Here is a 15,962-nt window from a genome sequence, read left to right on the forward strand (position 1 = left end):
TTTAAACTTTTCTTACCTGATACACTTACCCAGCTATTTAGAGCTATTCCCTAACAGCAGTGACTCGACCAATCACCTTGCAGCTCTCCTTTAACGTTACTGTTGGCTTTATTTTTCAAAACTCCTTCCCGCTGCCGCTGTACTTTTAAACACAATCCTGACGCACTCCTCTGTTGATTGGGTAACTGTCTGACAAGTCGCTATCAAGTCTCATCACAGCTGACTGCTTCCACTCTCGATTGTGAATGATCCTTTTATCATTCCTGTTATATTGTTTAAGCACTGCATTATTTTCTGATGGTAGACTCTATCAAACGCCTTCTCATAGTCTAAAAAGCATACATACACAGGATTTCGTACTTTGAGATTTTTATCAATCACTACTCTCAAGTTAAAAGCTGTTCCTTTCTTTAGTTTGAAGCTTGACTGACTGTCATCTCTCTCTGCTTCTGTAGATCGGTCATTTATTTTCAAAATGATTATTAAAATCATTTTCATCACATGGCTCATGAGGCTTATGAGGGCTTCTGGTTTCTTTGGGAGCTTAATGAACACTGAGTGCATAAGATCCACAGGTGTGAATCCAGTTCTGTAAATGTTGTCGCAGAGGTCTGTCAGTATCCCAATGCTAACATCATTCAGGGATTTCAGGCATTCTGTTGGTGTGTTGTCGATTCCAGGTGCTTTCTTTGATTTCTGCTTTTTGATCGCTGCATTGACTCTGCCCCAAAATCTCTGGTCCTCTGGTGGTACCAATTCACCACATCTCTACACCACCCATTGTCTTTCTACCCTTTCTTGTTTGAAGAGTAGCGCACCTTCCTTACTCCTTATGTAGCCACTAATTGTGACTATTTTCTTCTAGTGTGTCAGTGCTTTAACATTCTCATGCAATGCTCTCATATTTTCCCTTTTCTCCAGTTCTTCTATTTCCTTGAAACCATGTTCATTCCCACGTTTCCTTGGCCACCTTACATGTCTTTCCTTCTCTGTAATTCTATGTTATCATATTCCTGTTTACTGTCCATATTCTGCCTCCTTTTCTCCATCATATTGAGTATTTCATCAGTCATCCATTCTTAATGTTTCCTCCTCTTTCTTAGAGACCATCTCAGTTGCTGTGTGTTTAATGCTCTATTTAGACCTTCCTTTCTGTTTCCTCATCACTAAGATCCTGCACTGCCCCTTCCTTAAGTAAAACTTCATACTTGTTAATAACTTTCTCGGAGGTAAATTTGCCTTTTAAAGTTGCAGGTCTGTCTTGTTTGTAGATTTCTCTGGTGGTTGATACTCCAATCTGGAGACGGGGATCACTTTCAGTTCTCCGCTGTACAATTTGAAATGCAGAAATCACAGCAGGGCCACTTATTTGGTTTGTGCTGAATCTCTGTCAGCTCTCGGCTGGACCGGCTTTTCGGATGTTTGCTCTGATTTCCCTCTCCCTCCAGAGAGCTACGTTTGAAGGTCAAAGGTTGCCCATGTGTTACCTTTGTTGGGAAATGCAGAGACCCCTCCCTGTGATGATCAACAATGGCCCTGTATGCTACTTCACATCTTCTTTGTTTCAGAAGAACCCATTCCACCCAGTATGTCACAGCGTGCTTCTTCATCACTGCCTCCTCCCTCAGTCTGTTTAAGTTGGCTTCATCTTTCATGGGACCAATGTTCTAGATTTTCAGCCTGATCTTCATCTTTGTTACAAGAAGGCATTTATCTGAACTGAGAGTCATAGAGTCATAGATGTCTGCACCTGGGTGAGTGAAGGTATTCTTGATGCTGTTCTTGTACCTTTCATTGATCATCAGAAAATCTATTTGATTTCTGTGAACATCTCCTGGTCTCTTCCAGGTGTACAGTCTTCTTGGGTGTTGTCTGAAGAGTATATTCAGGATGACTGTCATGCTCACTTGAAGTATGATTGAAAATACAGAACCCAAACTGAAGTGTTATGAAAATCAAGTTTTCCTTTAAAAAGTGGAGGAATAAGCTGGAAAATGGCCACCAAAGGTCAAACGACCTGGCCCCTTATATTCAAACTGTCCCACTGTCAGTTAAGGATGAAAGGATACATTCCAAGCTACGAGGTGTCAATTAGACCCATCCTGAAACCATCAAGGGACATTTTTGAATTGAATGAGTTCTTTGAAACAAAGAAGATGTGAAGTAGCCACATACTGGGCCATTGTGGTCATCACAGAGAGGGGTCTCTGCATCTCCCAACAGAGGCAACGTGTGAGCGGCTTTTGACCTTCAAACGTAGCTCTCTGGAGAGAGAGGGAAATCAGAGCAAACATCCGAAAAGCCGGTCCAGCCGAGAGTGGACAGAGATTCAGCAAAAACCAAATAAGTGGCCCTGCTGTGATTTCTGCACTTCAACTTGTGCAGTGGTGAACTGAAAGTGATCCCCATCTCCAGATTGAAGTATCAACCACCAGAGAAATCAACAAACAAGACAGGCCTGCAACTTTAAAAGGCAAATTGACCTCCGTGAAGATTCAACACGTTTACCGTGATCCCGCAAGCGCCTACCTCACTTCAAACCACCTAACCATTTCCTCTCTACCTATCTATTCTTCTGCGTATGTATGTGTGCGTGCGAGTGAATGTCTATGTTGGTGTAGTGTGACACTTTCCAGAAAGAATATTGTTCAATAAATAATCTTCGGTTTTAAACCTGTCGCTGTCTGTTTATTTGACAAATAAAACACAAGGGGTTAAAAACCTATTAACAAAAACACTTTCGGCAGTCAGTTGGGAGGTGAATAGTGGGAAGCACCCACACCCCTCACCACCTGGCTGTATAAATGACCAAATAGTTTTTCTCACAGATCTGTAGCAGGTGTTCAGCTCTGTCGTTCTCCGTTCCTAGTCCATAAGCGCCTATCACATTTCTATGCCAACATCTGGGGTCAAATCACCCATGACTATCAAGATGTCTACACTCTTCAAATGCTTCAATGCTTTCCTCCCTTCCTCACCTTCCATCTGTCTACCTCAATCTCTCTCCTCTCCCTCTGTCTACCCCTCTCCCTCTGTCCCCCTCTATCTATCTCTCCTCTCACTCTCTCTGTCCCTCCCTCTCTTCTGCTCTCTCTCCCCCTTGCCCCCGCCACCACAGCTCATTCTCTTCTCTCTCTCCCATCTCTCTCCCTTCTCCCCTCACACACTCCCCCTTTCTCCCTCTGCCCCCTTACCTTGTTCAGAGTCACCGCTGGCGAGCAGGGTGAGCATCGGGTTCAGTGTGCCAATGAAGTGGTAGTGACGGAGCTGTATGACGGAGAACCAGAGCATGTGGGTGAGGAAGATCTTGGAGAAGATGCAGCTCCTGAAGGAGGGAATCTCCTCCTCATTGTGTCCTGAGTCTGCAGCGGAAGGGGAGGAGAAACAGAGTTAAGTGGAGCAGGAATTGGCCAAGAAAAAATATTGTGGTACATGGACACTTCACTGAACAATTTCAACCAGAGCGGCCGACAGGAAATCCTCGCCCTTTCATTGTCTCCCTTTACAGCACAGGAGGAGGCCATTCGGTCCGTCCTGCGTGTGCTAGCTCTTTGAAACATTCTATCTAATTAATCCATCTTCACCCCTTCCCCACTAACCCTGCAAATGTTTTTTTTTCTCCTTGAGGTATTTCTCCCTTTTGAAAGTTCCTACTGAATCTGCTTCCACCGCCCTTTCAGGCAGTGTGTTCCAGATCACAACAACTTGCTGCGTTAAAAAACATTTCTCCTCATCTCCCCCTCTGGTTCTTTTCTGATTATCTTAAATCTGTGTCCCTCTGGTGACCGACCCTCCTGCCACTGGAAACAGTTTCTCTTTGACATAAAAACTGAGCAATGACTTCCTTGATTTGAACTCCCTGTCTGTATTCAGAAGGCCATGGATCCTGCATGGAAAAGAGATGGGAGTAGAGGATGAAGAAGGAGAAGGGAATTGCAGGGATGAGAGAGAAGGCAAAGGGGCAATTGGAAAGGAGAAGTTTCAGCAATGGGAAGGAGAAAGGGTAAGGGAGATGGGGAGAAGGGCACAGGGGAAAGGAAAGGTAGGAGGAAAGGGGGAAAGTTAAAGAATGAAAGGAGAAATGAGGGCAGGGAAGAGGGACGGGAAGGGCAGAGGGAAAGTGAGAAAGAGGAAAAGGGTAAAGAGGGGATTACAGAAAGGGGAAGGAGAGATGTCCAAAAGTGAGCAAAAGAGGGGAAGGGGGTAAGGGAAAGTGGGGAGGTGATAGAGGAGGGTAAAGAGGGAATGGATACGGCTGCGGGAGGGGGGATGATTCAGATGAAGGAGCAGAAATGAAGAGAGGTGGGGGGGGAGATAAGGAGGGAAGAGGAGGGAGAAAATACTCTCACCTTCTGTCCCATTGGTCTGGGGATTCACACCATCAGTCGTCTCTGGCCCCTCCTGTTCCTCATCCCTGTTTACCTCTGTCATTTCCAGTCTCTCTCCCCGATCTCCTTCCGTCTTTCCTCGTCTCTCATCTTCCTCTCCCTCCCTCGCATCTCCTCCGTGGTCTGGCTGCATCTGGCTTGCAGTTGCTTCCTCAAGGGAGGACGATTCCAATCCAATCTTCTGACAACTGAGCCTGTCCAAATAAAGAAGGCAATATTTACTCATGAAGGACCTCACCCAACTGGAACATTTGGCACAAATTGTTTCTTTTGAACAGGGCTTGAGGGGGGCGGTGGGGTGCATGGGGAGATCTGATGAGGCATTTTGACACAGGCCAGAATTTTAACAGCACCTAAAGGATGGGCATGGGAGGTGGAAAGGCTGGCAAAATGGTGTGCGAAGGTGTCGGACGGAGCATGCCCAATGTCCTCCTGCCATCATGCTATTTTGCTCGTGGCGGGAAAGTGGCAGAAATGCCACCAGGTGTGAGCCCAGTTGACCCACTTAAGGGACCAATTAGAGTTATAGAGTTAGACAGCACAGAAACAGGCCCTTTGGCCCATCGTGTCTGTGCCGGCCATTTAGCACCTAACTATTCTAATCCCGTTTTCCAGAACTAGGCCCGTAGCCTTGTATGCCATGACATTTCAAGTGCTCATCGAAATACTACTTAAGTGTTGTGAGGGTTCCCGCCTCCACCACCTCTTCAGGCAGTGCGTTCCAGATTCCAGCCACCCTCTGGGTGAAAATATTTTTGCTCAAATCCCCTCTAAACCTCCTGCCCCTTATCTTAAATCTATGCCCCCTGGTTATTGGCCCCTCCGCTAAGGGAAAAGTTTCTTCCTATCTAACCTATCAATGCCCCTCATAATTTTGTATACCTCACTCATATCCCCCCTCAGCCTTCTCTGCTCTAAGGAAAACAACCCGAGCCTTTTCAGTCTCTCTTCATAGCTGAAATGCTCCAGCCCAGACAACATCCTGGTGAATCTCCTCTGCACCCTCTCCAGTGCAATCACATCCTTCCGATAGTGTGGTGACCAGAACTGTACACAGTACTTCAGCTGTGGCCTAACTAGCGTTTTATACAGCTCCGTCATAATCTCCCTGCTGTTTATATTTTATGCCTCGGCTAATAAAGGCAAATATCCCACATGCCTTCCACACCACCTTATCTACCTGTGCTGCTGCCTTCAGTGATCTATGGACAAGTACACCAAGGTCCCTCTGACACTCTGTACTTTCTAGGGTCCTACCATCCATTGTATATTCCCTTGCCTTGTTAGTCCTCCCAAAATGCATCACCTCACACTTCTCAGGATTAAATTCCATTTGCCACAGCTCTGTCCATTTTACCAGCCCATCTAAATCGTCCTGTAATCTAAGGCTTTCCTCCTTACTGTTTGCAATACCACCAATTTTTGTGTCATCTGCAAACTTACTGATCATACCTCCTTTATTCACATCTAAATCATTAATGTACACTACAAACAGCAAGGGTCCCAGCACCGATCCCTGTGGTATATCACTGGTCACAGGCTTCCACTCACAAAAACAATCCTCGACAATTACCCTCTGCCTCCTGCCACGAAGCCAATTTTGGATCCAATTTGCCAAATTGCCCTGCATCCCATGGGCTCTTACCTTCTTAATCAATCTCCCATGCATACCTTATCAAAAGCCTTACTGAAGTCCATGTCGACTACATCTACTGCTTTACCCTCATCCACACATCTAGTCACCTCTTCGAAAAATTCAATCAAGTTAGTTAGACACGATCTCCCCCTGACAAAGCCATGCTGACTATCCCTGATTAATCCCTGCCTCTCCAAGTGGAGATTAATCCTGTCCCTCTGAATTCTTTCCAATAATTTCCCAACCACTGATGTTAGACTCACCGGCCTGTAATTACCTGGTTTATCCCTGCTACCCTTCTTGAATAATGGTACCATATTCATTCTCTTCCAGTCCTCTGGTACCTCTCCTGTGGCCAGAGAGGATTTGAAAATTTGTGTCAGAGCCCGTGCTATCTCCTCCCTTGCCTCACATAACAGCCTGGGATACATCTCATATGGGCTTGGGGATTTATCCACTTTTAAGCCCACTAAAACAGCTAATACTTCCTCCCTTTCAATGCTAATATATTCAAGTATATCACAATCCCCCTCCCTGATCTCTACACCTATGTTGTCCTTCTCCAAAGTGAACACAGATGAAAAGTAATCATTTAAAACCTCACCTATATCCTCCGGCTCCAGACACAGATTGCCACTTTGGTCCCTAATGGACCCTACTCTTTCCCTGGTTATCCTCTTGCCCTTAATATACTTATAAAATGCCTTAGGATTTTCCTTTATCTTGCCCGCAAGTGTTTTTTCATGTCCCCTCTTCGCTCTCCAAATTATTTCTTTAAGTACCACCCCTACACTTTCTATACTCCTCTAGTGCCTCTGCTGTTTTCAGCACTCTGAATCTGCCATAAGCCTCTCTCTTTTTTCCTGATCCAATCCTCGATATTCCTTTACATCCTGGGTTCCCTGGACCTGTTAGTCCTACCCTTCATCTTAACGGGTACATGTTGGCTCTGAACTCTCACGATTTCCTCTTTGAATGACTCCCACTAGTCTGATGTAGACTTTCCTACAAGTAGCTGCTCCCAGTCCACTTTGACCAGATCGTGTTTTTTTTCATTTTGAGATCGACCTTCCCCCAATTCAGTGCCTTTATTTCCTGTCCCTCTGTGTCCTTTTCCATAACTACCTTAAATCTTTCAGAGTTGTGGTCACTATCCCCTAAATGCACCCCCACTGACACTTCTACCACTTGTCTGGTTTCATTCCCTAGGATTAGGTCCAGTACTGCCCCTTCTCTCGTAGGAGTTTCTACGCACTGGCTCAAAAAGCTCTCCTGCATGCATTTTAAGAATTCCTCCCCCTTTAAGCCTTTTGCACTAAGACTATCCCAGTTGATATTTGGTAAGTTGAAATCCCCTACTATTATTACCATATTATTTTTACACCTCTTTGAGATTTGCCTGCATATCTGCTCCTCTATCTCTCCCTCACTGCTTGGAGTCCTGTAGTACACTCCCAGCCAAGAAATAGCCCCCTTTTTGTTTTTAAGTTCTACCCATATGGCTTCATTTGAGGAACCTTCGAAGATATCATCTCTCCTTACTGCAGTAATTGATTCCTTGATCAACAGTGCAATGCCACCTACTCTTTTACCCCTTCCCCTGCTATGCCTGAAGATTCTATACCCTAGAATATTGAGCTGCCAGTCCTGCCCCTCCCTCAACCATGTCTCGGTGATAGTAATAATATCATAATCCCATGTGCTAATCAGTGCCTTCAATTCATCTGCCTTACTAGTAAGACTCCTTGCATTAAAATAGATCCAGCTTTGTATTTTTCATTTGTGCCTTAACAGGTCTATATTTGCTCTGCCTTCCAGACTGACTCAGTTTCTCGTTTATATTTGACTGTGCATCACCCCCTTCTCTACCTCCACTTTGTACCCCACCCCCCCTGCCAAATTAGTTTAAACCCCCCCAACAGCACTAGCAAACCTCCCAGCAAGGATGTTGGTCCTGCTCCGGTTCAGGTGCAACCCGTCCAACTTTTACAGGTCCCACCTTTGCCAGAAACAGACCCAGTGATCCAGGAAACTAAAGCCCTCCCTCATGCTCCATCTCCTCAGCCACGTATTCATCTACTCTATCCTCCTATTTCAATACTCACTAGCATGTGGCACTGGGAGTAATCCAGAGATTACAACCTTTGAGGTCCTGCTTTTTAATCTGCTACCTAGCTCCCTAAATTCTTGTTGCAGGACCTCATCCCTCTTTCTACCTATGTCATTGGTACCAATGTTAACCACGACCTCTGACTCTTCACCCTCCCCCTTCAGAATGTCCTGCAGCTGCTCCAGGACATCCTTGACCCTAGCACCAGAGAGACAACATACCATCCTGGAGTCATGTTTGCAGCCACAGAAATGCCTATCTGTACCACTTACGATAGAATCCCTTATCACTATAGCTCTTCCACTCCTTTTTCTCCCCTCCTGTGCAGCTGAGCCACCCGTGGTGCCACAGAATTGACTCTTGCTGCATTCCCCTGAGAAGCTATCTCTCCCAACAGTATCCAAAGCAGAAAATGTGTTAGATAGGGAGATGGACCCAGGGAACCCCTGCACTACCTGCCTAAGTCTTCTACTCTTCCTGGTGCTACCCATTCCCTTTCTGCCTGAGCAGTCTTTACTGCGGTGTGACCACCTCCCGACATGCTATCCACGATGATCTCAGCCTCACAGATGCTCCACAGTGTCTCCAGCCGCCGTTCCAGATCCGAAACGTGGATTTTGAGTAGCTGCAGCTGGAGACACTTCCTGCACACGTGTTCACCCTGATCACTGGAAGTGTCCATGACTTCCCACATTACACAGGAGGAGCACTCCACATTTCTGAGCTGCCCTGGCATGACTTACCCTTAATTTATCACCTTAAATTACCCAATAATTTGATTATTTACCCTTGATTCCCTAAAAAAAAACACTAGCTACTATATTAAAAAAACTGTAGTCCTTTCCCTTTACTTTTAGTTACTTACCCAGCTATTTAGCGTTATTAAGGGCCTCCACGTGGGGAGACCATCATGGCAGTGTCTCAGCGGGCTCCAGAGGGGGCATCCATTTTAGGCATTCCACGACTCATGGAAGGGCATCCTGGTGGCAATGGCAGCCCGCCAGGGCAACTGTGCCACCTGTCCACAGTGACCATGCGCCGCACCCCCAATCTCCAGAGCCTGCCTGTCTGGCCCCACTTACCTGGATTTGAGGGAACAGGGCTATCGATGCACCCTCATCCGGCAGCTGCAGCCCCAGCAATGGCCACCACTGGTGTCCATTGGCTCGAACGGGCAAAGTGAGGAGCGGAGGCAATTGCTGGTGAGTGGCAGCAAGGCCTGAAAAGGTGGGAACCGCATTGGTTAGTGGTCGTGCAAAGGTGGGAGCTGCATCAGGTGGTAGCACGGCAAGGTGGCATCTGCGGTGGATGTGGTGGCGGGCATGGAGGGGCAGTGACACGAGTTCAGAAAGGAGAAGCAAGGGGGAGGTTCCATGGGGGTCAACTGTAAGGATAGCGCATGAGAGGGGGAGGGACACACTAGCATAGGATTGATTCACTGAGTCTTCATGGTCCCCCGTGAGGCGGGGGAGGAGCAGCGCAGAGGGAGGGAGGACCAGGCACAGATGGTTCCACAGCAACAACTGCAGGAGCAGCGAGATGGCCAGCGCTGAGCGATCACACTGGTGAAGCAGACATAGGAAAGCAACAAGAGTCTGCCACTCAATGAAAAACCTAACCGCGGGAGACTGTCTACCGGAAATAACTCAACTATCTGCAAATGCCTGAGCGGTCGTGTCAGTCCAGATTACGGCTGTCAAGTGGGACCATCACCTTGTGTGCCATGCTGCAGGTTGAGCTGAGACCTGTGAGCTTTGGTCGATATCACACACTTGACAAAGCTGAGGAGCTGACCAAATGTGGCCTGCTTCAACACCAGCATCCGCTTAAGGGGAGAAAAGGTTTTTTTTCTACATCTGGCACAGACAACTCACAATAAGTGTGATGTTTATTGAGTGGTATTACTGCATCAAGGATGAAAAAGTTCAATGACTAAACCCTTGTGAACATCAAGTGCGTCCAGGCGTGCAACCGAACAATGCCAGGACCAACATCATTGTGGGGCAGTTTGCTAGTGCTATTGGGGAGGGTTAAACTAATTGACAGGAGTGGAGAAAGTAGGATGTATCGTTAGAGAGGAAAAACAAGGTGCACAAAAGTTGGGAGAGAACGCTAGCACAAGAGTAAGAAGTAGTAAGGTATTCAGTGGGATCAGAGTAATAGGGAATGAGATAAGGTCTAAATTTACTGTGTATGTATGTAAAAACTCGGAGTGTGGTAAATGAGGCTGTTGACCTGCAGGTACAGAGAGCCCCATGGAAATATGTTGTGGAATAAATAACATCTGGCTCAAAAGAGGGCAGGGCTGGGGACTAAATATTAAAGGCTGTCTCAGGTCTGAAAACGAAATCTGACCCCGAGCCCGACCCGGCCCGAGTCCTTTCATTTCTTTCCTGCACTCGACCCAACCCGACCCGACCATCAGTTAACCTACCTTCTGTTTTTCACTTTGTTGCTTAACCTCAGAAGCTTAAAATAACTGTAACAAAACCACCTTTCAAGTCCAAAAAGTACATTAACATTGGAGCCACTTACCGGAGGTTGTGATAGAGTGTGTCCGAACCGGCCCGGCCCGACCCGAGCCCGCATGCCAGACTCGGAAGCACGAAACGACCCGACCCGAACCTGACACACATCGTTGGGTCCCGTCGGGTTCGGGTTATCCTGCCTACAAGGTATTTCGGGAAGGTGTGAAAGGAAATGTGGGAGCAGTATTGTTTATGGAGCATGTTGCAGTGTTGGAAGGAGACAATGTCCGAGAAGGGGGAAAGGACAGAATCTATTTGGCTAGAACTGAGAAACAATAGAGGTAACATCACACAATAGGCTACCAACTGTTGTTGAAAAAATATGGAGGAACATATTTGCAAAGAAATTCAAGAGAGGTGCAAGAACTATAGATTAGTTCTAATAGGGGACTTTAATTATCCTAATATAGACTGGGAAAGTAACAGTGTAAAGGGAAGTGAGGGGCAAGAATTTATAGAGTGTGTTTGGGAGAATTGTCTACATCAGTATGTTTCTAGCCCAGTGAGGAAGGAGGCATTGCTGGATCTGGTTCTGGGGACTGAGGTGGATCAAGTGGATTAAGTGTCAGTCGGGGACAATGACTATAGTATATTAAGGTTTAGTTAGCTGCAGAAAAAGTCAAGGAGTTATCCAGCTTAAAAATAATTATTTTGGGGGAGGGCTAATATCAGTTGGGTGAAAACGGACTTAGCCCAGGTAAAATGGAGTCAAAACTGTAATTGAACCATGGGCTGCCTTTAAGGAGGAGGTGGAGCAGGCACAGTCAAGATACATTGCCATGTATCAGAACTCCCCGGAGGATGAGCGAGATAGAGAGTAAGATGAAGCAGAAAAAGGGTGTGTATGACAGATGATAATACAAGTGAGAAGGAGTCTGTATGCAGCAAGTTTAGAGGGAAGTGGGAAAAGAAATAAGAGAAGCAAAGAGACAGTTTGAGAAAGACTAACATATTAAGAAAATCCAAAGGTCTTCCATTGGCATATAAATAGCAAAAGGGTATTTCAAGGAGGGTGGGGCCAATTACCAATTAGGGACATAAAAGGGGATTTACGCATGGGGGCAAGGACCATGGCTGAGGTATTAAATGAGTACTTTGCATTTGTCTTTACTAAGGAAGAAGATGCTGCCAGAAATTATGGTGAAAAAGGAAGTGGAAGAGACACTGGATGGGCTAAAAAGTGATAAAGAGGAGATATTAAATAGTTTGGCTGTCATTAAAGTTGATAAGTCACCAGGACAAAATGAGATGCATGCGACAATACTGGCCATAATCTTCCAATCTTCCTTAGATACAGGGGTGGTGTCAGAGGACTGGAGAATTGCAAATGTTACAGCTTTGTTCAAAAAAAGATGGAAGGATAAACGCAGCAACTACAGACCAGTCAGTTTAACATCGGTAGTGGGAAAACATTTATAAAAGGCAATCCAGGACAAAATTAACAGTCAATTGGACTAATTATTTAAGGAACACAAGAACATATGAAAAAGGAGCAGGAGTAGGCCATTCGGCCCCTTGGGCCTGCTCCGCCATTAAATACGATTATGTCTGATCTGATTCTGGCCTTAACTCCACTTTCCTGTCTGCCCCACATAACTCATGACTCCTTTGTAGATCAAAAATCAATCTAATCCAGCTCAGGTTTCAATATATTCAATGGCCTCGCCTCCACTGTCTGCTGGGGTAGAGAATCCCCAAGATTAATGACCCTCTGAGGAAAGAAATCCCTCATGTCCGTCTTAAAAGGGAGACCCCTTAATTTGAAATTGAGATTCGCCCACAAGGGGAAACATCCTCGCAGCATCTACGAATGTGTTAAAGGTAAATCTTGCTTAACTCACATGATTGAGTTATTTGATGAGACAACAGAGAGCATTGATGAGCATAATGTGCTTGATGTGGTGTACATGGACATCCAAAATATGTTTGAAGAAGTACCATATGTCAGGCTTGTCGGCCAAGTTAAATCCCATGAAATGCAAGGGACAGTAGCAGCATGGATACGAAGTTGGCTGAGTGAAAGGTAACAGTAGTGTTGAACAGTTGTTTTTCAGACTGGAGGAAAGTGTACAGTGCAGTTCTCCAGAAGTCGGGAATGGACCACACTTCTCTTGATCTATCTTAATGAGCTAGACTTAGCTGTGGAGGTCACAATTTCAAAATGTGCGAATGACACAAAACATGGAAGGATTGTGAACTGTGAGGAGGATAGTGATAAACGTCAAGTGGACATAGACAGGCTGGTGGAATGGGTGGATATGTGGCAGATGACATTTAATGCAGAGAAGTGTGAAGTGATTCATTTTGGCAGGAAGAACAAGGAGAGACAATAGAAAATAGAGACTGCAATTCTAAACGGGATGCAGGAGCAGAGGGACTTGGGAGTATATGTGCACATCATTGAAGGTGGCAGGGCAGGTTGAGAAAGCGGTTAATAAAGCATGCGGGATCCTGGGCTTTATAAATAGAGGCATAGAGAACAAGAACAAGAAAGTTATCATAAAGCTGTATAAAATATTGGTTTGGCCTCAACTAGAGTACTGTTTCCAGGCTTGAGAGCCACATTTTTGGAAGCATTAGAGTATTAGACAGGGTTTGGAAAAGATTCAGGAGAACGGTTCCAGGGATGAGGGACTTCAGTTACGTGGATAGATTGGAGAAGCTGGGAGTGTTCTCCTTAGAGGAGAGAAGATTAAGAGGGGATGTGATAGAGATGTTCAAAATCATGAGGGGGTGTGGACACAGTAGATCAGGAGAAACTGTTCCCATTGGCGGAAGGATCGAGAACCAGAGGACACTGATTTAAGGTGATTGGCACAAGAAGCAACAGTGACAAGAGAGAAAACTTTATTTTTTTTAACATAGAGAGTGGTGAGGATCTGGAATGCACTGACTGGGACTGTGGTGGAGGCAGATTGAATTGAGGCCTGCGATTGGGAATTGGATAATTATCTGAAGGGAAAAAGATTTGCAAGATTACTATGCAAAAGCGACAGAGTACTGTGCACATTTTTGGTCTCCTTATTTGAAAATGGGTATAATTGCATTAGAGGCAGTTCAGAGAAGGTTGACCCGACTAATTATGGGGATGAAGGACTGATCTTATGAAGAAATCTGGTTCACTAATGTCCTTTAGGGAAGTAAATCTGTCATCCTTACCCAGTCTGGCCTACATGTGACTCCAGACCCAGAGCAATGTGGTTGACTCTTAACTGCCCTCTGAAATGGCCTAGCAAGCCACTCAGTTGTCAAAGGCATTCAGGGATGGGCAACAAATGCTGGCCTTGCCAGTGACGCCCACATCCGATGAACAAATAAAACGTTGAACAGTTTGAACCTATACCCATTGGAGTTTAGAAGAATGAGAAGTGATGTTATTGAAACATATAAGATTTTGAGAGACCTTGATAGGATGGATAACAGGAAGATGCTTCCTCTTGTGGGGAAGACTAGGACTGGGGGGGGCCACAGTTTAAAAATGTGGTCTCCATTTTAAGACAGAGATAAGGAGATGTGTTTTTCTCAGAGGATCGTTTGTCTGTGGAACTCTGTTCCACAGAAAAGAGTGGAGACTGGGTCATTGAATATGTTCAAGGTTGAGTTGGATAGATATTGGATCGACAAGTGAGTCATGGGAGTGGCGCAGACAGGAAAGTGGTGCTGAGACGACAATCAGATCAACCATGATCTTATCGAACGGCAGAGGAGACTTGAAGGGCCGAATGGCTTCCTCCTGTTCCAATGATCCTATGAATGGAACTGGCTGAGTTGCTCTTGCCGAGAGCTCAGCACTGACATGATTGGCCCAATGATCTGCTTCTCTGCTGCCGGCACTGGACAGTAATTACAAAACGGGACACGTTCGAGAAAAACAGAGTTTCCAGAGATTAAAACGATCTACAATAATCTTCATGTGACTTCCATCTAATTCCTCCTGAATCTGGTCTGTAACTCATTCCTGGGTGTCTTTTATTCTGTTTATAAACCACCTGAACCCCTCAATTAGATTCCAGTCTGTAACTCACTCCCGGGTATCTGTTATTCTATATATAAACCCCCCGAACCCCTCAATTAGATTCCAGTCTGTAACTCACTCCCGGGTATCTGTTATTCTATATAAAAAAACCCCGAACCCCTCAATTAGATTCCAGTCTGTAACTCACTCCCGGGTATCTGTTATTCTATATATAAACCCCCCGAACCCCTCAATTAGATTCCAGTCTGTAACTCACTCCTGGGTATCTGTTATTCTATATATAAACCCCCCGAACCCCTCAATTAGATTCCAGTCTGTAACTCACTCCCGGGTATCTGTTATTCTATATAAAAAAACCCCGAACCCCTCAATTAGATTCCAGTCTGTAACTCACTCCCGGGTATCTGTTATTCTATATATAAACCCCCCGAACCCCTCAATTAGATTCCAGTCTGTAACTCACTCCCGGGTATCTGTTATTCTATATAAAAAAACCCCGAACCCCTCAATTAGATTCCAGTCTGTAACTCACTCCCGGGTATCTGTTATTCTATATATAAACCCCCAGAACCCCTCGATTAGATTCCAGTCTGTAACTCACTCCTGGGTATCTGTTATTCTATATATAAACCCCCTGAACTCCTTGATTAGATTCCAGTCTGTAACTCACTCCCGGGTATGTGTTATTCTATATATAAACCCCCAGAACCCCTCGATTCAACACCATCCTGTAACTCCCTCCTCCCCTACTTACCCATAGGTGTACCCCTCTGGTAGAGGGTAGGGAATGTGTGTCCGGGGAAGTAGGAAGATTGTGCGAAGGATGTGGATGGAGCTGAGGCAGCTAATGAAGAGGAACATGGACATCAGGGAGAGGCCAGCCTCGTACAAAACCTACAGAGAGTGGGGTTGGGGGCGGTATAAAACAAGAGGTGAGTGTTAACAGCTGCTCTCACCTGACTACATCCCACCTTGCTCTGTCCCACTCGCATCCTCCTCCTACTCTCGGTCCACTCTGCAACACCCACCCTGCACCCTCCACTCTCTGTCTCACTCCCCACACTCTCTCTTTCCCATCCATCTCCCTGTACCCACACACTCTCTCTCCCTGTGTGACACCTCTCTCCTCCACGTTCATCTATCCTGCCTCTCAGTACCCCCAACCCCATCCTCTCAATCCCCCGTGCCCCCTCTCTCTCTGCTCCCTCTCGGTGCACCCATTCTCACCCCCCCCCCCCCACTCTCTTCCTTTCTCCCTCTCTCTTCCCCCTCTCTCCATGTTTCTCCCTTTCTCTCTGCTCCCTCTCGCTCTGCTCTCTCTCTC

At 45.8% G+C, this 15,962-nt stretch overlaps 1 protein-coding gene across 1 annotated transcript in view; it reads right to left on the reverse strand.

Annotated features, from left to right (window-relative positions):
- Positions 1 to 15,962, reverse strand: part of LOC137385228 (equilibrative nucleobase transporter 1-like) — a 140,122-nt gene that overhangs the window by 61,392 nt on the left and 62,768 nt on the right. The window contains exons 6-8 of the mRNA XM_068060214.1: positions 15,393 to 15,532; positions 4,350 to 4,582; positions 3,195 to 3,362 (exon numbers count right to left, since the gene is read on the reverse strand). Of these exons, the coding sequence (XP_067916315.1) occupies positions 3,195 to 3,362; positions 4,350 to 4,582; positions 15,393 to 15,532 (541 nt within the window). The remainder of the gene's footprint in view (positions 1 to 3,194; positions 3,363 to 4,349; positions 4,583 to 15,392; positions 15,533 to 15,962) is intronic.

Source organism: Heterodontus francisci, chromosome 28, assembly GCF_036365525.1.
Source record: "Heterodontus francisci isolate sHetFra1 chromosome 28, sHetFra1.hap1, whole genome shotgun sequence".
Classification (NCBI taxonomy): domain Eukaryota; kingdom Metazoa; phylum Chordata; class Chondrichthyes; order Heterodontiformes; family Heterodontidae; genus Heterodontus; species Heterodontus francisci.